The 23803-nt window shown below is 42.6% G+C and overlaps 1 protein-coding gene across 4 annotated transcripts in view; it reads left to right on the top strand.

The window, feature by feature from the left end:
- The window catches only part of myh14 (myosin, heavy chain 14, non-muscle), a 29809-nt gene extending 6348 nt beyond the window's left edge, over positions 1-23461 (top strand). Inside the window, exons 4-46 of one of the 4 annotated variants that reach the window (XM_023402342.2) lie at positions 939-1095; positions 2288-2315; positions 3573-3687; positions 4317-4364; positions 4619-4630; positions 5855-5947; positions 6071-6134; positions 6410-6508; positions 6678-6821; positions 6932-7146; positions 7228-7380; positions 7578-7751; positions 7861-8034; positions 8174-8288; positions 8675-8743; positions 9715-9920; positions 10055-10176; positions 10433-10502; positions 10582-10742; positions 11518-11626; positions 11900-12031; positions 12167-12373; positions 12554-12691; positions 12787-12910; positions 13238-13409; positions 13516-13728; positions 13904-14048; positions 14139-14345; positions 14471-14575; positions 14798-14950; positions 15261-15509; positions 15627-15740; positions 15827-15925; positions 16012-16224; positions 16324-16485; positions 16578-16706; positions 16792-16880; positions 16961-17084; positions 17188-17396; positions 17949-18057; positions 18570-18742; positions 18938-18961; positions 19737-23461. In XM_023402342.2, the coding sequence (XP_023258110.1) occupies positions 939-1095; positions 2288-2315; positions 3573-3687; positions 4317-4364; positions 4619-4630; positions 5855-5947; positions 6071-6134; positions 6410-6508; positions 6678-6821; positions 6932-7146; positions 7228-7380; positions 7578-7751; positions 7861-8034; positions 8174-8288; positions 8675-8743; positions 9715-9920; positions 10055-10176; positions 10433-10502; positions 10582-10742; positions 11518-11626; positions 11900-12031; positions 12167-12373; positions 12554-12691; positions 12787-12910; positions 13238-13409; positions 13516-13728; positions 13904-14048; positions 14139-14345; positions 14471-14575; positions 14798-14950; positions 15261-15509; positions 15627-15740; positions 15827-15925; positions 16012-16224; positions 16324-16485; positions 16578-16706; positions 16792-16880; positions 16961-17084; positions 17188-17396; positions 17949-18057; positions 18570-18742; positions 18938-18961; positions 19737-19926 (5808 nt within the window). In that variant the 3' untranslated portion in view covers positions 19927-23461. The remainder of the gene's footprint in view (positions 1-938; positions 1096-2287; positions 2316-3572; positions 3688-4316; positions 4365-4618; positions 4631-5854; positions 5948-6070; positions 6135-6409; positions 6509-6677; positions 6822-6931; positions 7147-7227; positions 7381-7577; positions 7752-7860; positions 8035-8173; positions 8289-8674; positions 8744-9714; positions 9921-10054; positions 10177-10432; positions 10503-10581; positions 10743-11517; positions 11627-11899; positions 12032-12166; positions 12374-12553; positions 12692-12786; positions 12911-13237; positions 13410-13515; positions 13729-13903; positions 14049-14138; positions 14346-14470; positions 14576-14797; positions 14951-15260; positions 15510-15626; positions 15741-15826; positions 15926-16011; positions 16225-16323; positions 16486-16577; positions 16707-16791; positions 16881-16960; positions 17085-17187; positions 17397-17948; positions 18058-18569; positions 18743-18937; positions 18962-19736) is intronic. The other 3 variants (XM_023402344.2, XM_087172950.1, XM_087172949.1) reach the window with 3 other exon arrangements.
- Positions 23462-23803: the final 342 nt, after the last annotated feature.

The raw sequence follows: 23803 nt of genomic DNA, 5'->3' as shown, positions 1-23803 counted from the left end.
ATAGCTTCGAGAGGTGTGTTACGATAAAAAATAAGGTAAAGGGGGTTTTACAATCATGACTTTGACTATGGTCGTAATGAATTATGAGAATGCTGATGTCTGGGTGTGGTTGGGGGCGGTGTTGGAAATGACATCACCTGCTGCATTCAGATGAGTCACAGTTGTTCTTTATAAGGGAATAATATATTGGTGACTCTTACTAAATGTTTCACATTACAGTATGACGAATCTGGTGTAGGAATGTATTTGTACATTTTATGAGTGGGTGAAACCGACATTTTTATCATTGTGATTGTGGGAGTTTATTTAGGTATGTCACATAGGTATGTAGTTGGTGTGTCAGTTTAATATTTGAAATTAATCCTTCTGCCAGAAATATTTGACTGTTCATTTGCTTGAGTGACATCAAACCTACTGACAGTTCCCACTTCATCATTAGCTTAGCCCTCAATGTTTTGATAAGATGTTTTGTTTACCTGTGCCACAATAGGTAATCAGGGAGATTGGCGCCAACTTCCATAATTTATTGAATCCAGAAAAAAGACAGGACTTGAGACCAGTATTGGTTTACTGCCTTTCTTTCAACTGAAGCATCAGTTCAGTGAAATTATGCTTCACCTGCCAATAGGAGTAGTAAAGCCACCCACAGCAACCACAATTTACAGTCTCCTGGAATCTGGCATCAGTCACTTCAACCAAGTGAGCAAGAATGCAGAAAGAGTGTATATTCAAAAACAGACAATAATCCGAGAGAGTGTTTACATGATACATTTGCATTTTCCAGTGAATTACAAAATGTGTATACCAACCCATTCAAACAGAACTACAAGTAAATGAGACAGTTGTATTTGGCCTGGATTGTTATCCTAAATAAAAGGTAAATGTAAATATACTAAGGATAAGGTTTATGTAAATCTCTCTGGTCTGTGTTTTTCCAGACATATTCGGGATTGTTCTGCGTGGTGGTGAACCCTTACAAGAACCTGCCCATCTACACAGAGTCCATCGTGGAGATGTACCGGGGCAAAAAACGCCACGAGATGCCACCGCACATCTATGCCATATCAGAGGCTGCCTATCGCAGCATGCTGCAAGGTACTCAACGCTATCTGTGACCTCTGACCCCTGACTTTGACACTGTAACCTAACCCATGCACATCTGCTATCAGCTCAGCTGGCGTGGAATGTAGCACTGAATCTCCTCTGTGATCTTTGATCGCTAAGCCACACCGTGACTGCTATGTGAAGGTGTGGCTTTTATCAAAAGGTTTAAAAGTGACGACAAATGCGTAAGATGGAGTTTTTTACAACAGAGAATTCCAGGCGTGGCTGTCCTTTCAATGATATCATTGGATATTTGTTGCGGTAATGATAGTAACCACATACTGTACTAGTTACAACAATTCACGACAGGCATTTGTTAGTCCCTACCTGTCACAGTGACTTTATGAAATGAGACAGAGAATTCCCAGCAACGATTTCAAAGCAGTTAAGGGTCGATTGAGCAACGTCTCTGCCTCAGGGTGTCTTCCTGAGATAACAGGACGGGACAGATGAGACTCCGTATTTGCCACCCCCTCCCGCCCCCCACAGGGCATGTTGTAGGTGTGTTACCACAGTGATTGAACCTGTAGAACCAGTATGAATTCTTCCAGACTGACTGCGTGGGAATCTTAAAAGCAGATATAAGCAATGTTGCAAACAATGTCCACCCAACGACTCCCAGTGTTGATGGTCTAGCAGCCTGGACAGACCAGTTCAGCTGGCGACCTGCTTCTCTCAACAGTACTAATTAGTGGAGTGACTGACATGCAAAGAGTTAGAGCACAGTCCGAGATTTGAACACTTGATAAGTGCGCGTGTGTGACTCCGTCTCTGCATTCATATAATGGGTGGATGTGTTAACCATCAAAACATGAAATGTGAGTGTCTTATGGAGGCTTCCAGAGCCCATCATGCCTGATTAGTGGATGTGGAGGCTTAGTGTAACAAGAGCCAACCTATGTCATAGATAAACTCCTCACTCCCATACAGGACCTTACAATGTGTCATTTCAAGGAAATGTATGTCAACATATGTAGACTCCATCCATCCATCCATGCATTTATTAATTGATATATTAATTCTCTAGATTTTTGTTGTGTAGGGTGTTTTCATCTCATTCATCTTTACCTAAACCTGTTGTTGTTGACTGAGTATTTGTGTGTTGCACTGGCCAAGTGATTTACATTTTGTCATTTCACTCATAGAGTATGACTTCACACTGTGTTTTTTTTTCCTTTCACAGACCGAGAAGATCAGTCAATCCTCTGCACGTGAGTAGCCTGAAGTAGGACACCAGTGTGTCTGTTCTTTTGGAATTTGCAATGAGGAAAATCTCTATAGGGGGTCACATTGAGTGTGTCTGCCTCTCTGGAGTGTGTGTGCATGTGTGTGTCTTGTGCGCTTCTATGTGTTTTATTTCATATGTATTAATTCCAGCATGCATGTCGCACAGATCTGATATATTTCAGTAGTGTTGACAGAGAAAATATTCCATTTTTGGGCATTTTAGCTATTATTGAGATAGTACAGCCAAAAATGAGAACCATGGGAAGAGAAAATGACAAAGGTCCCAAACCAGAATCAAACCAAGGACATGTCTTGTCTTGAGCGCTGAGAAACCAGGAGAATCTGTGTGAATCAGTTCTGGCTCATTTTCAAATGTGGTTTGAGTAACTCAATGTGAGCCACAGTAATAACTCCAAGACAGAAATTAAACTGTAAGCACTCCACTGTGCTGACTCCTCTACCGCTCCCACACACATCTATGCAGCTGCGAACACAGCTACAGCTCTGCCTCTTAGCACTTTTTGGCCCTATTAAGTGACTTGCATGTGTAATTGTTTTTAATATATATATCATTTGTTGCATGTGGAATATGGAAATGCTGGTATTCGTTGTTTTACAGTGAATTGTAATTTCAATTTAACCTTCATGTTCATACTGATATTCGGTATGAGCCATTTTAAACATGAATTCAAAGAGCCACAACGGAAAAATCTCATCAAAGCAACAAGTCAGAACTGAGCAATAAGGCCTACACTATGTACTATAGGCTCCTGTCTGTCTCTATCCATCATTTGTCTTACCTACATGTTTGCCTGAGGGTCTGCCATCCGTCTCTCTGTCAGCCTGTCTTCCTGCCAGACTCTTCCTGTCATTGTCAAGAATCCCACTTTAGGTTCATCTTGAACCAGTATTTGGGACGAGGTGCCTGCTCCTTTTAGATCTTTTACAGCTGCTATTTTTGCTCCCTTCTCCTACATTCTTCTCCAAGAGCAACAATACTGACGCAGCCTGTATCCTCCACACCTGCTTTCTATTTAGACTTGTGGCTTTGAATGCACTGCATGGGCTCTGCATTTATTGGTGTGATGAATGTGTGTTTGGACACTTGTGTGTGTGTTCCCTCTCTTTAAAATGCTTATACACACCGTTCATAATTTGGACCATATGTGTTTAAGATGGACCATTTTGTGAAGAGAAAGTCATTTATTGTGGTTGGTTCTGTATGTATGTGTTTACTCCAGGGGCGAATCTGGAGCTGGGAAAACGGAGAACACTAAGAAAGTCATCCAGTATTTGGCTCACGTTGCTTCCTCCCATAAGAGTGGCACTCTGGGTAGGAACAAGGAAGCTGTGCAGGTATGTCACAGTAGAGGCTGATACCACAGAAGTGAGAATGACAAGGGGAGGGGGGTAGAGAATAAGCAAGACTGTTTTACCATTACTGTAATGTGAAATTTGTCAAATTTGTAAATCCTACAGTTGTTTCATCTTGTCAGTGCTGTTCCTCTTGGTTTATGAAATCCATCTTTGTTTGATATATGTTGTCATGATTCTCCAGACTTTGCAGTTTGTTTGTTTTTTTTTAATCAATATACTGAACCTACAATTACAAAGTTACATGTAATATTCCTTCCTGTTCCTTTAACCTAATATGAGCTGCCTCTGTTGCAGTGTGTTCAGTGGTGTTTTATTAGTTCCATTGTTGCTCTTCTGCAATCCTCTGTGTTTCTTCCCTAACCCAATCACAATTTACTGAGCCTGCATCAAATCACTTTTCTCACTATTTATTTATTCATAATGACTGATGTTATAATTACAATATATCATGCGTTTTCCTGCAGTTGCAGTTATGTCTATCTTTTCTCACCTTCTGATATCAGATCTATTTTTTCTCTGCATTATTCCTTGCCTACCTTCCTTCCAGCACTTGTTTCCCCTCATTGGCTTTTCTCTGCATTGTCCTTCTCTCTTTCCTGCATGTTCAGATGGATGGCTCTAGGTCCTTAACAAGAGGCAGTACTATGGTGAACAGGGTGAGTTTCCTCTGTCCTTCCCTTTGCTTTTCGCTCCTCCTACTTTCTCCTCAATGGACTCCACAATAATTCTGACTAACTCAACAGAGTAACCTCAAACCTTTAAACTGTCACCACTGATGTGGCTCCTCATATTGTTGGTTGTTATTGTTGTCTTATTTGTCTTTTTTTGTTTGTTTATCCCATTCATATGTTCACCCATCCACCCACTCTCCTCCGCCCTAAAACTTCATTTCCCCCCCACAATTCGTCAGAGTATACAATATGTGAGTATGAAAGTACTTGGGGATTGGGGATCAGATTTTGTAGAACTGAAACTTTCCATGTAGGATATTTACTAGAGCTGATATGATTCCTCTTATTTTGTGAAGAGAATCATATTTCCTGTGCATATGGCTTTTCTTTCTGACTTTTAACTGAAGAAAGCCTGGCTTTCGTGGGGCTCTAGTTTTGGCCTGTTTTTATTCTCTTCTTCTTGTAATACCCAGTGGACTTAAGGTTGGTTTCCCATTCCTAATGCCTTGTAAATGCCACAGGTGTTTGTTGAACTGTGAGACATTTCTGCCGTAGAGGTGGTTTTTATCACTTGAACTGTACAGTATGTGTGAATGCAGTTGAGTGAGTGCAGACTCAGGCTTGAGAGTGGGTGTGGCTGTGTTGTTGCAGCCGTCCGTGTGTGTGTGTGGCAAGTGAACAAGTGTACTGCGCAGTGTACGCATTGTTTGCTGTGCGTTTTGTCACTTAAAATCTGCCGACCTCTTGCTCTGTGTGTGTTTGTGTGTGAGTGTGTGTGTGTGTGTGTCTGCTTTTCAGTGTTGGCTAGCTGACATTCCTTGCCAGTTTTTACATTACAACCATCCCCTGTAGCTACAGTGACTTCCCTGATACCCATCACTGGCTGCTGCTGCTGCTGCTGCTGCTGCTGCTGCTGCTGCTGCAGCTGCATAGACGGCTGCTGCACGGGCAATGCGTCAACTGCAGTAATGCATTACAGCTAGCTAAAATCAGCCAACATGTAGCTTATGTATGATGTTAGCATCTGCAGCTTCCCTCTGCCCTCATTGCTCTACAACAGTGGTTCTCAACTGACTCCTGTTACTTGGTTTCTAGAGATTGTCTCTTAATAATGTAAGAAATTACATTTTAATCAGTTTAATGTCAAACATGATTGACGCCCTTATTATTGATTGCTTAACTAATGAGGGCCCATTACTCTTACTGATGTTGAGAATCATTTACTCCTGGGTCTGGCAGTGTGTGTGTGTCTTGTGGATGTTATTTCGGGCCCTAAAATGCACCAGTTTGTGTCACTGCTCTTCAACGATGAGTCATGTATTTTGTTTGTATTTTACATAACAGATCAGTGGTTAGTGAAAAGAGAGCAGGCTTAAATGGTGCATTTTAGTAGATGGTCCCTGTGGAAGTCTTTTGTTGAGGCTCTTATCGCTGTAGTATTGTGAAGCTGATCTGATGTCTCCTGTGTGTCTCAGGGTGAGCTGGAGAGACAGCTGCTGCAGGCCAACCCCATACTGGAGGCCTTCGGCAACGCAAAGACTGTCAAGAACGACAATTCTTCTAGATTTGTAAGACCCGTCTAGATTTATTCATTTGTACTTAGCTCCTAAATTTTTTTTATGTCAGTCTCATCCGTTGTAATATTTTCTATCGAAATAAACTGAAACATAAAACCTCTCTTCCTTCTTCAGGGTAAATTCATCCGCATTAATTTTGATGTGGCGGGGTACATCGTTGGTGCCAACATTGAGACCTGTATCCTTTCAAATGTCTTTGGACAGATCAGTAGAATTTCTTGGATTGGATTTGAGTGTTTTCTAAACCTGACTTGTCACTCTTTCATTGTCCATTGGTAAAAAATATGTGAGATTAATTGTTTATTTGAAGGTTTATATCCTAATCTCAAAGGGTAAAAATGTTAGTAATAGATCAGAGCTCATGCACAATAGTTTGAACTCATTTTATGATAAGAAAGAACCTGCACTACTATGCCATTTTTGGTTGTAGATTTCCATGACACATAAATCTAGACCTCCTTGAAAAGTCTCGGGCCACCCGTCAGGCCAAAGATGAGAGGACGTTCCACATCTTTTACCAGTTGTTGTGTGGAGCTTCAGAGGAAACAAGAGGTGAGCAAATAGACAGAGAGAGGTTGACTGAGAGTGATGTACTGCTATACATGCATATTATATGTTGTTCTGGTAAGCAGTGGTTTAGTCATTTATCACTGTCCTGAACAATATCCATGGAATTTCTGCTCAAATCTCTTCGTTTCACCTTTTGTATTCTCTTCTGTAGCGGACCTGCTCTTAGGAACAGCTGATGAATACCGCTTTCTCAGTGGTGGCTCCATCCCTGTTCCTGGTCAGAGCGATTCAGAGAACTTCACCCAGACCATGGACTCTATGGCGATAATGGGCTTCACCCCAGAAGAGTTGCTAGGTAAGAGAGGTTATGATACAGAGGAGAGAACGAGGGAGAGCAGCTTGCTTCTTGCATATTTTGTCCATGCTATCAGTCACCTTCACTCTCCTTGTCTGACCTCTTTTCAGCCATGCTGAAGTTGATCTCATCCGTGCTCCAGTTTGGGAACATTTCTTTCATGAAGGAGAAGAACCAGGACCAGGCCTCCATGCCTGATAACACAGCTGCTCAGAAACTGTGCCATCTGCTGGGCATCAACGTGCTGGAGTTCACTCGGGCCATCCTCACTCCCAGGATCAAAGTGGGTCGAGAGTATGTGCAGAAAGCCCAGACTAAAGAACAGGTAAGATTTTATAAGCCTTGGCTCATGCAGATAAACAGACGTGTCCTTGTGAAGTGCATCTAACAGCATTTCTTCTTCTAGGCTGACTTTGCTGTGGAGGCTTTGGGGAAGGCCACATATGAGCGTCTGTTCAGATGGTTGGTGCACAGGATCAACAGAGCTCTGGACCGCAGACAGAGACAGGGAGCCTCCTTCATAGGGATCCTTGATATCGCTGGATTTGAGATCTTCCAGGTTTGTTCACGTGATGATGTTTTTATTTTCATTACATGTGTCAGACATTTAGAAGATTGTGACAGAGGGAAAACAAAATGAATTCATCTTCTTTTCTCTCACTTCAGTCTTAGACACGCAGGATATGATAGTTGATGTTACATGACTTGGTGAAATTATTGAATCTTCGTTTGCTTTCCTAAATCTCTCCTCTACAGCTCAACTCCTTTGAGCAGCTGTGCATCAACTACACCAACGAGAAGCTGCAGCAACTCTTCAACCACACCATGTTCATCCTGGAGCAGGAGGAGTACCAGCGGGAGGGCATCGAGTGGAACTTCATTGACTTTGGCCTGGACTTACAGCCCTGCATTGACCTCATTGAGAGACCGGTACAAACACACAGAAACACTGTGTTCTTTCTTAAACACTGTCATCTTGAATAATAAAATCCACATTTCACTCTCAATAAATTTTGTTGTTTTTGCCTGTCTTTGTCAGGCCCACCCACCTGGTGTTCTGGCCCTGCTGGATGAAGAGTGCTGGTTCCCCCGGGCGACAGACCGCTCATTTGTGGAGAAGCTGTCTGCTGAGCAAGGCAGCCATCCAAAATTCTTCAAATCAAAGCAGCCACGTGGGGAAGCTGACTTCTCAATCATTCACTATGCTGGAAAGGTATCCCTTGGTTTTTTTCAGTTTTTTTTTATTTTTTTTTTTTAGCTAATTTCATGCTATCATTCCCATTCTAATGAATCACCCAGCAAAAAGGCACATCTCACCTTTTGTCTCCCCCATCTGGCCTCCCCACTGTCAGGTGGACTATAAGGCAGATGACTGGTTGGTAAAGAACATGGATCCTCTGAACGACAACGTGGCGTCTCTGCTCCACCAGTCATCAGATCATTTTGTCTCAGAGCTCTGGAAGGAGGGTGAGGCTCATTCACACATCCACATCTCTACTCTGTACACTAAACCTTTAACTCCTGGACAGTATGCAAAAATGTATGTAAAAAAAAATTAGGATAATGTAGTTTTAATTGTATTTTTTAAGCCTTTCTGGTGCAAAATGTACTAACTTAACTGTATTTCTTTCTCTTCTCTTTCTCTGTCATGCATCTTTACTATCTTCCTGCTGTCTTTTGCTTTCGGTTCATCTCTCTGTTCTTCCTTCTTGTTCTCTCCTTTGTTTGCGTTGTTCTTTTCCCTTTCCCTCCTGTTCTTTTCTCTTGCCTCTCCACTAATTCGGTGCTTTCTTGGGCTCCTTCTCTCCTTCCCTCTAATCTTTCTCCCTGTCCTCTCCTTCTTCCTGCATTAGATATTCAAACTCTTCCTCGTGTGTACTTCTTTGACTCCTATGCCACACTACAGGCTAATGGCTCCGACAGTAGGTTTTTCTCCTCCGCTGTGTGTCACACTCACATTCCTCACTCCCACCTCTTCTCACATTACTCAATTGTTTTTTGTCTGCCCAGTTTTTGATTGTAGTGTGCCTCTTTGTGTCATTTTTGTTTGCTCTTTAGTTGGTATTTGTGCTGTGGTGTCGTAAGCTGTTAGATATTGTCAATTCTTTTAGCATATTTCCACTCTACTGTTAGCTGAGTGCTCTCTTTTTGCTCTTTTACCAAGTCTTGGCGTTTAGTATCAGTGAGTGCTGTGCTTGTGTGTTGAAGCTTTTTCCATTTATACAGAAGTAATTCACTTTGGATTTGTGAGTGTCAAGGTAGCAGCATGCTCTTAGTTAGTCATTAAAGCCTAATTCAGCATCACATTAGAGTTGTGCCGCACACAAATACTGACACAAACAGCTGCTACTGGAAGCAGCAATGTGATCCTGAATCACCTCTAGAGATGCAGCAACATATTGACATAACTTCAGTATTGGTCGAGTATGCTCATTAATGCAGGTATTTGACTATATCCGCATTAATGAGTTTGGTTATGTCCCTCAATACAGCTGTCAAATCAGGAAAATAATTAAAGAAATATAATTATCATGATCTTAGACAGGCAAACCTACAGCTGTCTAGACATGTCCAAAGTTAACAGGTTGAGCTGGAAAATCTTTACCTGTTCATGCATCTGTTGTATCTTATTGGCTGATATGCATGAGAAAATATCCTACTTTGGTTTTTGGTTTCAAAATACCAAACCACTGCATCTCTAATGAGCTTTGCATCCATTGATAACCATCTGATATCATCTGTCCAGAGTCGTGATAGCAGATGTGAAAGCAGGTGTGAAATGTTTATGCCATCATTATGCCATAGCATTCCCTCAGGCATCACCAAGTCTGGCAAACACTCAACTTTCACTCTACTTACTTGATGATTGCTGCTGTGCTGTGTGTTCGTCCAGTGGACAGGATCGTGGGTCTGGACCAGGTGTCATCAGGAGAGAACAGCGGGCCCGTCACATTCGGAGCGGCAGGACTGAAGACGAAGAAGGGAATGTTCAGGACCGTTGGTCAGCTTTACAAAGAGTCTCTCACTAAGCTGATGGCCACACTGAGGAACACCAACCCCAACTTCCTCCGCTGCATCATCCCCAACCACGAGAAGAGGGTGAGACAGGGGGGAACTGGATGAAGGGGGAGAAGGGATAGGAGTGTGGAAGAAACCTGTTGTAAGCTGGAGGAAATGATTTTTTTCTGTTCTTTTTACCTCTTCCTTTCTCTCCGTTCCTCTCTCTCTCTCAGGCCGGTAAGCTGTCTCCCCATTTGGTTTTGGACCAGCTGAGGTGTAATGGAGTTCTGGAGGGGATCCGTATCTGCAGACAAGGCTTCCCTAACCGCATCCCATTCCAGGAGTTCAGACAAAGGTGTGTGTGTGTGTGTTTGTGTTTGTGTGTGTGTGTGTGTGTGTGTGTGTGTGTGCGATTGTATTTTTCCACCATGTAAGCTGTTGGACAAAAAATAAGCTACCTTTCATAACCATCTGTCTGTCTCTCTTTCTCTCTCTCACTCTCACACACTACATGTTTCCTCAAGCACTTACTCTGGCACCTGTAAATGAACCTTTCTTACACATTCTCAGTGTCAAACACACACACTTACAGAATCACCCTTGTCTTCCAGATATGAGATCCTGACTCCTAATGCTATTCCTCGCACCTTCATGGATGGCAAACAGGCATCAGAACTCATGGTGAGTCATTTTCCAGTAGCTATAAACATACAGTGCAGTGTTCGATTGACCAGCCACTGAACCCTGTGTCCTCGTTCAGATCAGCGCTTTGGAGCTCGATCACAACCTGTTCAGGGTGGGTCAGAGCAAAGTCTTCTTCAGAGCCGGAGTCCTGGCTCACCTGGAAGAAGAGAGAGACTTGAAGATCACTGACACCATCATTCGCTTCCAGAGCTCAGCCAGAGGCTACCTGGCACGCAAGTAAGAGTATTACCAAAGAGTCAACATTAACAGAGAGTGAGAGGTGTGATAGATAGAACTTCATTCCTCAACCAGTCAACGTCAAGCTTTTAGTAAATGAAACTAAAGGGATAGGAGAAGACAGACATCTAACACTGGTGGGGTTTCTCTTTAAGGAGCGCTTGCTTGCTGCTGTTTAGGAGGCAGTCTTGTATTTCGCTCTTAAAGGAGCATTAATATTTAATCTGTTTTCTCAGCCCCTATCAGTGACTCAGTTGCAGCAGCATTGACAGGTCTTTGGCACAGTGTATGGAAGCCTGTACATGACATAAATAATAAAGCTATATTTTTTTTACAGTGGAGCCTAACTAATTAGAGGTAATTAAAAAATGTAATATTCATGGATTTGTGGTTTCATGAATCTGTAATAACACGATTAAAGAAAGGCAAATATATTTTGTATAGTACAACTCATACTGAAAGGCAATTCGAAGGGCTTTACATAATGCTTTAAAACATAAAAATAAAAAACAGCGGAAAAAAGAGTGTCAAGAGTGCAAATTTAAGAGTGTCATTGTCTCAACTAATAAAACTGCTTTGTGTTTTGCTTTTTTGCTTGACATCAAAATATCTTGTAATAACAGTCGCTCAGAGTTTTGAGTTGAGTTAAATGACATGCTAATACCGGACATTATGTGCTTTCGGTTCAGAGGGATGATCCGCCACATCGAATCCTTTTAAAGATGATCTGCACGTGTATTTTTGTTGATTTATGTTTTTATTTGTTACTTCTCAGAGCCTTTATGAAGAAGCAGCAGCAGCTGAGTGCTCTGAGGGTGATGCAGAGGAACTGTGCTGCTTACCTCAAACTCAGGAACTGGCAGTGGTGGCGGCTGTTCACTAAGGTACTAAGGTTTTAGTTATAATACTGAAACAAAATTTAAGGATTTAAATAGATGTGCTAAAATGTGACAGTGAAAGCACGTTCCAGCTCACATTAAACAAAATTCACAACTAAAGCTAAAGATTGGGTATAAGAAACCGACAATAAAAACACTAAGATAGAAAATCCATACAGTGACTTTAGAGCCATGACAAAGGAATGAAAAATAACACCAGCCCAATTCATAAAATATCACTAGACCTTGACCTCTGACCCTTGTTCTGGGCCTACCTAGGTGAAGCCCCTGCTGCAGGTGACTCGGCAGGATGAGGAGATTCAGGTCAGGGAAGCGGAGCTCCAGAAGGCGAAGGACAAGCTCACCCGAGTGGAGCAGGACTACACCGAGCTGGACAGGAAACACGCTCAGGTAAACACACCTGCATCTTATTCAGCCGACTGTCCACCCCGGTTGCCCCTACACTGAAATCCATTTGCTCTGGCTTTGCTATGAATCAGTCGCTCCCTCATCACTCCTCTTCCTCCTGTCTCTGTCACGTTTAAGCTGGTGGAGGAGAAGGCGGTGCTGGCTGACCAGCTGCAGGCAGAGGCGGAGCTGTTTGCGGAGGCGGAGGAGATGAGGGCCAGGCTGGCCAGTCGGAAACAGGAGCTGGAGGAAGTGCTGGGCGAGCTGGAGAGTCGATTGGAGGAGGAGGAGGAGAGGGGCGCGCAGCTGACCAATGAGAAGAAGAGGATGCAGCAGAACATACAGGTTAGGAGGGATATACTGTTTTTTTCTGCTATTTTCACAAAAATTTGTGAAGAAAATCTATGAAGTGATATTGAAACAAAGGCTTGCAATATAGATTTTTAGCCTTGTCTTGTTTGCTCTTGCACTAGTCTGTCCCTGTCCTGACATGTTACTTATATTACTCGCTTTTATATTCATCAGGACCTGGAGGAGCAGTTAGAGGAGGAGGAAAGTGCCCGACAGCGCCTCCTGCTGGAGAAGGTTACCTTGGAAACTAAAGTGAAAAGTCTGGAAACGGACCTGCTGAGTGCAGTGGAGCAGAGAGACCGACTCAGCAAGGTGGTCATCATATTAAAACTGCGTGTGTTTTATACATATTTTTATGTTTGTTTCATAGCCATATACAACATTATTGCTATTTTTCTTTTGAGCAGGAGAAGAAACAATTTGAGGAGCGTCTGAGTGAGGTGACCGACCAGCTCACTGAGGAAGAGGAGAAAACCAAAAGTCTGAACAAACTCAAGAACAAGCAGGAGGCTGTCATCGCTGATTTAGAGGGTAACTGTCCTAATGTCAATTCACAGGCAATCTGCAGGTGTAATGTACAGAAACTTAGATTTTTTATGCAGTGATCGATCCTTTTGATGTGGTACTGTTTCATTTTTAGTGAAAGTTTATTTTGATATATATTTTTGACATTTGAAATGCTTTTTATGTAAAGGTTTTTGAGCAGGATGTTCAATATAACTATCTGATTATTATTTAGCAAAAATAATTATGACATAATCTTAACCCAAACTAGTGGAATCTTATATTTTACCTCCCTATTTTGTCACTGTTGAAATGTCGTGATCTGTTTGTAACTTGCTCCATCACTGTGTGCAGAGCGCCTGAAGCGTGAGGAGCAGGGTCGCTTGGAGCAAGAGAAGTGGAAGAGGAGGATGGAGAGCGAGTCGGTGGAGGCCCAGGAGCAGCTGTCAGACCTGGGCATGCTGTCCGCCGAGCTGAGGGGCAGTCTGGCTCAGAAGGAAAAGGAGATCACCACATTACAGGGCCGGTGAGACACAGGAGGGCGTATAGTAGACAAACTTACACACAAAAAGGACCTTTTTTTTCCCCATACTACAATCCTCTCTTCATTCATCTCTCGCTGTTTCTTTTAGACTGGAAGAAGAGGGTGCTCGCCGTTCTGAAGCTCAGAGGGCACTAAGGGAGGCCATGTCCCAGGTGTCTGAGTTAAAGGAGGAAGTGGAGAATGAGCGAGGGATGAGGGAAAGGGCGGAGAAGCAGAGGCGAGACCTGGGGGAGGAGCTGGAGGCTTTGAGAACTGAGCTGGAGGACACTTTGGACACCACAGCTGCCCAGCAGGAACTAAGGTGAATAATAATAGGAATTATCACGAATTTAGGTTTTGAAATTGAAAAGGTCATATTTTGTCTTTTTCTGGTTGGATCAAGACTGAAAAAGAAAGTATGATAAAATGGTAAAAAATGAGAGAGAATGATTACTGGATGAAATGAATTTGTCCTCCTCCTTCTTTCATCTGTACAGGTCTCGTCGTGAGGCAGAGTTGAGTGAGCTTCAGCGATGTGTTGAAGAGGAGACTCGACGCCATGAGGCCCAGCTGTCAGAGCTCAGAGTCAAACACAGCGCTGCCATAGACAGCCTCCAGGAGCAGCTCGACAACAGCAAGAGGGTACGACGACCACACACCTATGCTCAAAAACACATACGTGTGCAAAACGTGCACCGTCGCTCATCACGTGTCGTCCATTCTCTCTTTCAGGCACGTCAGTCCCTGGAGAAGGCCAAGACGGTTCTGGAGGAGGAGAGGCAGAATCTGTCCTCCGAGCTCAAGAGTCTCCAAACGAGCCGCACGGAGAGCGAGAGAGGTCGTAAGAGGGCCGACAGTCAGCTGCAGGAGCTCAGCGCCCGCCTGACTCAGGCTGACAGAGAGAGGGAGGAGAGGGAGGAGCGAGTGCATAAGCTACAGGTATTTATTTGTTCGTTTTCATATCTGGTCAAGAAGGTGTAAGCAGATTGTTGTGCTGCTGTAAAGAGAACCGCTTGTGTTTTATTTTATGTTGATACATTTACCCCCAACTCTTTCTCTTTCAGTGTGAGATTGAGTCTCTCTCCAGTAATTTGTCCTCCTCTGACACCAAATCCCTCCGGCTCACGAAAGAGGTCAGCAGCCTGGAGAGCCAGCTGCATGATGCAAAGGTAACAAACTGAAAAACACACATACATACACAGACACCTGGATGGGGTCAAGTGTAATGTTGGGCTTTGGCTTTTGGGCTGTAACCACAGATACTTTTCGTACTTTCTCCTATAGTTGAGAGGACGGCAATACTTCTTTTTAAACTTGCACAGAGTTGAGGAATTGGCTGAAATTCTTATTCAAAAACACTTCGACCCTCTTTGTCTTTTCCTCTCTCTCAGGAATTGCTGCAGGATGAAACTCGTCAGAAGATGGCTCTGGCCTCGAGGGTGCGAGCGCTGGAGGAGGAGAAGAACGGACTGATGGAGAGACTCGAGGAGGAGGAGGAAAGAGCCAAAGAGTTGACCCGGCAGATCCAGACTCACACTCAGCAGGTAAATCAGAGCGCCAACCGGGCTGTGTTTAACTCATTCGATAGATATTAATACACGTTATTCAGGATCATGGTTCACAGTACTTTAAGATCAAAATTACCCATAACATAAAAAAAAAAACACAATACAGTGGTACATACACACAAATATCACATTGCACTTTCTCACATTTCAAGTAGTTTCCACTAATATTTCACAATATCCTCAGTAGACAAAAGATGTAAAATCAGTGTTTACATGGTTGTTGCTTAGTAAGTTTCAATAAACATACCCATGACATTTATAAACCCCACTGCTCCCTCCTTTGTAGTTGGCAGAGGTTCGTAAGCAGTCGGAGGAGGTGAACACCGCGGTGGAAGCCGGAGAGGAGACACGCAGGAAACTTCAGCGAGAACTGGACAGCGCCGTTCAAAGAGAGCGCCAGAAGGAGGAGGAAAAGGAGAGAGTGGAGAGGCAGAGGGAACGTCTGAGGGAGGAGATAGAGGACATGACGCTGGCCCTGCAGAGAGAAAGGCAAAACTGCACAGCCCTGGAGAAGAGGCAGAAGAAGTTCGACCAGGTCGGAAACTCATCGGTTTGCTTCAAAGCACAGGCTGCAAAAATCTTACTGAGCTGATTTTCCTGAAATGTCCTCCTCGGGACCTCTGACTTTACCTCCTTCACTTTTCCCCTTCAGTGTCTGGCAGAGGAAAAGGCGGTGAGCACTCGGCTGGCAGAGGAGAGGGACAGAGCAGAAGCAGATAGCCGAGAGAAGGAGACAAGATATCTGGCACTTTCCCGAGCCCTGCAGGTAAACTATTAGAGAGCAGACAATACAAGAAAGTTTGTTACATATCCGTGATCGTGGTGATTAATCCTCTTTGTTTCTGTGTGTAGGAGGCCCAGGACCAGAGGGAAGAGCTAGAGAGGGCGAACAAGCAGCTCCGTGCGGAAATGGAACAGCTTGTAAACCAACAGGATGATGTCGGGAAGAACGTAAGAACCTTCCTCTTGGGGCTCCTTTGTTATTTCTCTGTCTCAATCCTCAGTGCGTCACCCTCTCTTATCTGCTCTTGGATTAGGTTCACGAGCTGGAGCGGACCCGGAGGAGCTTAGAAACAGAAGCCCAGAACCTGCGAGTTCAGACTCAGGAGCTGGAGGAGGAGCTGTCGGAGGCGGAGAACTCGAGGCTGAGGCTGGAGGTCACCTTGCAGGCGCTCAAGGCTCAGTTTGAGAGGGAGATCAGCACCAGCGAGGAGAAGGGAGAGGAGAAGAGGAGGGCGCTCAGCAAACAGGTAGAGAAGAGAAAGAGAGAGGAAATCAAAGAACGCGTTGGCTGCTGTTCCTTTCTCCTGATCACTCAAAATGTTCTTATGTCCTCCATCCTATGCCAGGTGAGGGAGCTGGAGATCCAACTGGAGGAGGAGAGAAGTCAGCGGTCTCAGGCTGTGTCCTCCAAGAAGCAGCTGGATGCAGAGCTGCAGGAAGCCGAGGCCCAGGTGGAGACAGCCAGCCGTGGCAAAGAGGAGGCTGTGAAGCAGCTACGGAGGCTGCAGGTAAAACAGAAATTTCCCCACACGCAAGCACAGATTTCCTATGCCTTGTCTACGTACAGCCTTTTTATAAAAGTGATTTTTATTTGCCACAGGGTCAGATGAAAGAAGTTCTTCGCGAGCTGGATGAGACCAAGTTGACTCGGGACGAGGTGATCGTCCAGTCGAAAGACAGCGAGAAAAAAATCCAAACCTTGGAGGCAGAAGTCCTGCAACTCTCTGAGGTGCGTGTGTTCAACTTCAGATAAAATCCATTTACTATGAATATTGGTGTTGGAAGTGACATTCAACATCCATTTCTCTGTGTAGGAGCTGTCTGTATCAGAGAGACAGAAGAGACAGGCTCAGCAGGAAAGAGACGAGATGGCGGACGAGATGGTCAACAGCAGTTCTGGAAAGTTAGTACCTCTTTACTATTGATGTATTGTGTCATTCAGTGCGTTGGTGCCTGTGTTACTCAAATTGTGTGTTTGTCCAGAACTGCGCTATGTGAGGAGAAGCGGAGGTTAGAGGCTCGGGTGAGTCAGCTGGAAGAGGAGCTGGAGGAGGAGCAGACCAACTCTGAACTGCTGGCAGAGAGACAGAGGAAGACAGGTCTACAGGTAACTGCACACACGCACACACACACACCAACCACTCTGTCTGTCGCCTTCACACACATCCATGTAATCACACATCGTCATTGCTACTCTGCTCGTGCTCCAGGTGGAGACTCTGACCGTGCAGCTGCAGGGAGAGAGGACACTGGCCCAGAAGGCAGAGGCGGCTCGGGAGCAGCTGGAGAGGCAGAACAAGGAGCTGAAGACCCGGCTGGGGGAGATGGAAGGCGCCGTGAGGGGCAAACACAGGCTCAGCGTCGCCGCCCTCGAGGCCAAGATAGAGTCAATGGAGGAGCAGCTGGAACAGGAGAGACAGTGAGAGAAAAGGACAAACATACAAACAAAGAACAATAAAGACAAAAATAAGCAGGGGGAATACATAAATTCAAAAATAAAGGTTAAATATGTGTTAAAAGTTACATTACCAATTTTCAAAGTAAATTTTATCATTTAACTCATTCAGTACCTTTGTAAAATGTATAAAATCTGAATAAAAATCTGCCATTATTCAGGTGCAGTAAAAATAAAATAGGAATGAACTAGGGAGGGCAGCTTCTTTGTTTTTTTTAATTCCCTGCTGTGCATCATGGGTACTGCAGATACAGTATAAGCAACATTTTAATCACAGCGCTGCCCACACAAACCACGCAGTGACCATCATCTTAACAACCAATTTCATAAATACTAGTTTCAAACAATAGGACAGAAATGTGGGATGTATGTCGTGTAAAAGCAATGGATTGTTACAAATTCTAAAAAAGAATATGCAATGGATAAGCTAACTTAGAGGGAAATATTTTATCTTTATAGATGTCTGTAATTGTTTTGTGCAGCAGTTAGCTTATAATGACCTTTGGTGTCTCTCAGGGAACGAGCCATTGCCAACAAACTGGTGCGAAAGACAGAGAAGAAACTGAAGGAGGTGGTGATGCAGGCAGAGGATGAGAGGAGACATGCAGACCAGTACAGAGAACAGGTAAGGAAATTAACATCACTCTGACTTTAGATGTTAAGGTGAGCCACACAAGCACACACAGAGTAGGATGACCGGGGACCGAGCATAAAATAATCATTTAATGGGGGCCACGTCAGCTAAAACGCCGCTTTAATTGTGCCCCAGGGCACATAGAGTGTTGAAAAATCATCCTAAAATGAGTGATTTATCCGGCTCAGTCTGACCTAATCCTAATCCTGCCCAGGCATCTGTGTGGTCATTGGGAAGGTAGAGTGTACTCCAAATAAATCCCTTAACCAAACTAGAGACACTGACTCTCCTCCCAAAACATCATCAGTGATAATCTGCCAGATTTAATCTGACTCCTGATCCCTGTCAGTCCTCCTGTTCCCAGACTAATCTCTTTTTTTATATACCCGTCCCCTTCTCTCTATTCTTCTTTCCTCCAATCTCATGTCTCGCTCTGACCTCTGCAATGCGCTCTGTCCTTTTCCCCCCTTCTTCCCCTCCTCTCCCCTTGGGCATCCCTCCAGCTGGATAAATCGATGGTCCGACTGAAGCAACTGAAGAGGCAGCTGGAGGAGGTGGAGGAGGAGAACTCTCGCTCCAATGCCCAGAAGAGGAAGCTGCAGAGAGAGCTGGAGGAGCTCACCGACAGCAGTCAGACTATGACACGAGAGATCACCTCCCTCCGCAGCCAGCTCAGGTAACCGTGTGTGTGTGTGAGACTGTGTGCGTGTATTTTCGGTGTTGGAATAATCATAATTTATTGTTGTTTTGTTTGTTTTTAACCCCCCGTTAACTTGATATGATTTGTTTTGCTTTGCTCTTTTGTTGCATCCATTTGTGTCCATCTAACCCTGACTCAATGTCCATCTGTCTGCGTCACACCAACACTCAGCGTCCCTGAATGGAGACCAGATAAGTAGGTCACCATGTGTGTTTTTTTTTGTTTGTTTTTTTTAAATCATTTGTGTTTGTCTTCTGTGGAAAGGTGGAGACAATTCATATTGTGCTGAAAATTTTGCAACCATTTTTTATTGTTTTTGCATTTCAGTGGAGCTAACGTCTGTGGCTGTAGCTTTATATTTACTGTACAGACATGCAAGTGGTATTAATCATTTCATCCCAATTTTACCAAGAAAGCAAATAAGTGCATTTCCCAAAATGTTGAACTATTTCTTTAATTCAAGAGATTTATTGATAATAATGATAATAATCCTGTTGTTCAGTCCCTCAGAAGCGTTTGTGAAACCGTGACCTCCATAATCTAATACTCCATTGTTATTCTGATGCGCTGCTACAAGACATGATCATTGTAGTGTTGAGTAATGGCTTAGTCGATCAACAGAATCATTAAATCATCAATAAATCATTGAAGTCATTTCATAAGAAAAAACCCAAACTTATTCTGGTACCAACACTTTGTCAACAATGAGATAATTTGCTCCTCCAACTGTTGGTTGGATAAAACAAGGAACCTGAAGATGTTAATTTGGGTTCTGGAAACTTTTCACTATTTTCTGGCTTATTATAGAGTAAACAAAGGATTAATTGAAACAATAATGAAAAATAGTGTTTGGTGGCTGATGGACACTAGTTTTCCAAAGAAGTCACTTCCCTGTGGTGTGTTTGCTTCAGACTGCACTCAGCTGCTTCACAGCAGGACAAACTGTAACTGTCTCTCTCTTCTTGTCCAGGCGTGCTCCATTGCCCCTGGCAATGCGTGGACGCAGAGCGTTGGTCGATGACCTCTCGTTGGAGAACTCTGACTCTGAGGAGCCCCCAGCCTCTCCGACTCCCTCCTCTGGACTACCGGGGACTCCGACTCCCTCCTCTGAACACAGTCTGGACCCTCCACCTCCCTACAGCGTCAACAATACAGAGTGACGCACACATAGCCTCAGTTACACACATTAACAAGTACACACACGCACACGCACACATACACACACACCCTACTTAATCACACACTCACAGCCTGGACTACTCAGGGGTGAAGGAGTGACATGCACACACTACATAACAGCACTGTAGTCTATAAAAGTGAACAAATAAAGTCATATAGGATACATAAATCAGGCGCTATAACTATAAAACAACAAATATATTGATGCTTTTCAAGATTCTGCCTCATTTTTTCTGAACAAGTACAGAAAACATGTAAAAATGAGATTTTACAAAGAGGCAACTGGAATTCATTTTTATTTTGTAACAAACTGTGACATAAAAAGCAACATAACAAAGACTGGGAATTTCTACATTAACTTGCATTACATCTCTGTAATGCACGTCTGAGAAACTAAACTACATCTCCCAGAGCTCCACGGGGAAAGTGAATTACTACCAACTAATTTCATGATGCTGTATAGTAGTTAGAGAACAGAAAACATTATGGTGGTCATGTCTTTTACATGAGGAGGTATTTCAAAACTAAGCCATGTTTAACCCTTTGATGAGGATTGAATACTTATACAATCTGATTTCACAAAGGGCTGCTGGAGGGTGAAAATACTTCTGAAAGTTGTTAAGACAATCTATATTAATGTTACGTAAGATAGCCAACAAGAGAAAAACACGGAAAGGAGAATTTCACCCTCTTTATGAGCGTGTTTTACATCCAAATGCGATTTGTGACATCTTCATATGTCAGTTAACTTTTTAAAAAAGTACAAATGAAAGTTTGAATAATCTGGGAAAAAAGAGAGAAAAAAAAACTGTGAAGGAGAAACAACAATATTTAATCAAACTTGTATTAAAATGGTTGAAAGTGGGAAGCATTACATTAAGTTCCCTAACATATTGATCTCATTTTCATATCATGTTGGTCACAATTTTAGTACATTTGACCATAAAAAGCCGTCGACGTGCAGTCACATTCGCTGCAGTAAGGTTGTATGAAATGATAAATCCTTTTTCTATAGATTAGAAACACTACGTTGTTAGACAATGCAGTAGGTAGTATTAGATAGTTTCTTTAACTAAAGTCTTAACATATTGCTTCAGAAATTTGAATTTGTATAATTTATATGAAATATGAACTTAAGTTATTGATAGCTGGTTGTTTTCTGTATGACTCCATCTGGTGGGGGAAGCATGTTAGTCTGATTGTTCCCGTCCTGCTGGCACCGCTGTCAGCCTGGACCAGGTTACATTCATGGACAGCTTAGACTTGTTTCAGTCAGCGTTACAGGATCAGGTCTTTTTGCATGGAAGACCTTTCTGATTAAAGTCAGATTTATGGATTGTCTGTCACAGCAACATAACTACTACTGCATTAATTTATCTTTTTATCCAAAGCAAAACAAATTGTGACAATGGATCTTTTTTTTTCTTGTTTTTCGACTGATAAACACATCACATTTTATTTTGAAAAGCATCTTATACATTGTACTTTTGATTTTTACTGATTGTGTAAATTATTGATCAAACAAAGCTTTTGTGTTTAACCAAATGGTGGGCGTATGGATGAGAAAAAGGGACATCAATTTGTAGAAAACGTAGAATAGATGTAGAATAGAGTAGAAGACAGGAGCAGAGACGGGTTGGATGTCCTACTATCATCATTAGTAGAATAAACTCAGTCTCTGCTCACAGCTCCTGTGTAGAAGATTGTAGATCTGAGCACGAGACTCAGCATTTTCAGATACTAGTAGGATTAGAGTAAAAAAAAAATGACAATGGAGGCACTGAAGAATGAATTTTTATGAAGCAAACGGCAAGTAGAACAAAACGTAGATTTTTTTTTTTTTTTTACCCAAGCTAACAAAACTCAAAATTACATACATGTGTGCAGTGTAAACAAAACACATGCAGCTTGACGATGATCCTGCTTTTGTGAAACCTGGTTTTAAAGATGTTTTTCTTTTAGGTGAAACATCTCCATTTTTCCAGCATGTTTTTTTTTTAAATAATTTTTTATCAGATGAAGGTCATTTTTATCCATTCTAGGTTTCTTTAGGACCTTCTTCAGCACCTGTTTGCCTGTCACAGCTTTAAGGCTGTCCAGGATGTTAATGTGATCTCTACTTTTTGACATAGACATAAAGAGAAAAAAAGGAATAGTTTGACATTTTGGAAAATACGGTTATTCACTTACTTGCTGAGAGTTGGATGAGAAGATTGATGTCACTTTGTTTATCTTTGCACAAAGACTGGACACAAGGGGAAACAGCTGGCCTGGCTCTGTCCAAAGCACCTCGAAAGCTTTAGAGGCAGTTATGTGCCGGACGATTTCTCACCCAGGCTCGGTATGCAGATACTTCAGGAAGTCACTGCTCCAGGCAAAGAAATAGTCTGACACATAATTCCTCATAAAGCAGCTTGTGAGCGTATTTCCCAAAATGCCAAACTATTCCTTTAATGAACTGAGACATGCTGCTTAAATTAGAAAGAATGTCGCCGTCTCTTTAACTTTCAATTGGAACTAAAATATAAAGATTGTGTTGCTATTGGAATTGCTATGGAATTGTTGTGAATGTTGTTTTTCTGGATTTATGTCTATATAGGAAAGGCTTTTAATGATCCAGTTGGTGTTTACCTTTGATTACACACAGGACCAGTACAGTAGTTTCCGGTAATCAGGGTTGTCATTACCGCCCCCTTTTCTTCCGTCTGTTTAAGTGGTAAGGTTTATAATGCACTGAGAAAACAAGAACAATAAGCGTGTACAGTATTCAACAGGCCTGACATCCCATGTGTATCTATACTTTTGGCTTCTTTTGTTTTTTGCCATACCAGGTTCACCATAAATCACAGTTAGTGACAGGTGAAGACAGATCAAACTAGTTAGGTCAAGAAAGAATTTGACTACTGATGACATATATTTAACACCCTATTAAAGGGTTTTATTTTTTATTTTATGTATGTACAATTATTTTATTTTAGCAATATGCAAAGGATTTTGTTTGAAGCTGTGTTTTTTTTAAAGATATTGTGTAAATGCTGCACTTTACACACTACCAGTGGAGACAAACACAGCCGGACACTGTCAGTACATCATGTCTGCTTTATCAGGTTATGATTTATTGCAAAGAGGCCGACATAGCATTAAGCCAAATCAGCTGACATCACGTGTCATCACGATACGGTCTGTCACTCTGAACTACTTAAATGTTGTAATCTCAAAATGTCATATCAGCGTCTAAACGTGACAGCTTTGTTCACGCCTTGATAGACCAAAATCTGAAGACACGTTGATTGAACTGCTGGAATGAGAACAGATCGGTTCTGTTCCCCCGTAGCAAGAGACGAGGCCGGTGCTTCTCTAAGGTGTTATTTTTCTCTCTGTGTTTGTTTATGGCTACTGTGGAACTTGAAACATTTTGGAAATGTGTTTTATTGTTTTAGCCTTTTTTTTGTTAATGATGCTGTAATTATAAAACATCTGACTGGGGTTAACTTTAATATATGTCGTTGGTTTTGATCTTTGTGTGTCTGCGTGTTTTCTTTGCACAGGTCGGGCGTCCACACACTCACATGCAAGCGGAAGCAGGTTCATACAAACACACACAAATGCACATGTCTCAAAAAAGAAAACAGACTTGGAGGAATTAGAATTGTCACACATCATTTATCAATTTTATTCACATTATAGATATTTGACACACACCACTTAAACAGGAATATTTCAAACTTAGGACATAATGCTACTGTAATCAACACACTGACACACACAGCTCAGATAACAGTTAAAACCTTAAACATGACTACGCATCAAAGGTTTGGTGCAAATTAAAGTCAGACTGAGTATAATAATGTGTAATAT

Source organism: Seriola lalandi, unplaced genomic scaffold (assembly GCF_002814215.2).
Source record: "Seriola lalandi dorsalis isolate HSWRI2012SDOR001 ecotype SW California unplaced genomic scaffold, Sedor1 jcf7180002053930, whole genome shotgun sequence".
NCBI classification, from domain to species: domain Eukaryota; kingdom Metazoa; phylum Chordata; class Actinopteri; order Carangiformes; family Carangidae; genus Seriola; species Seriola lalandi.
The sequence above is the reverse complement of the archived record's forward strand: the minus strand, read 5'-3'. Positions and strand labels throughout refer to the sequence as shown.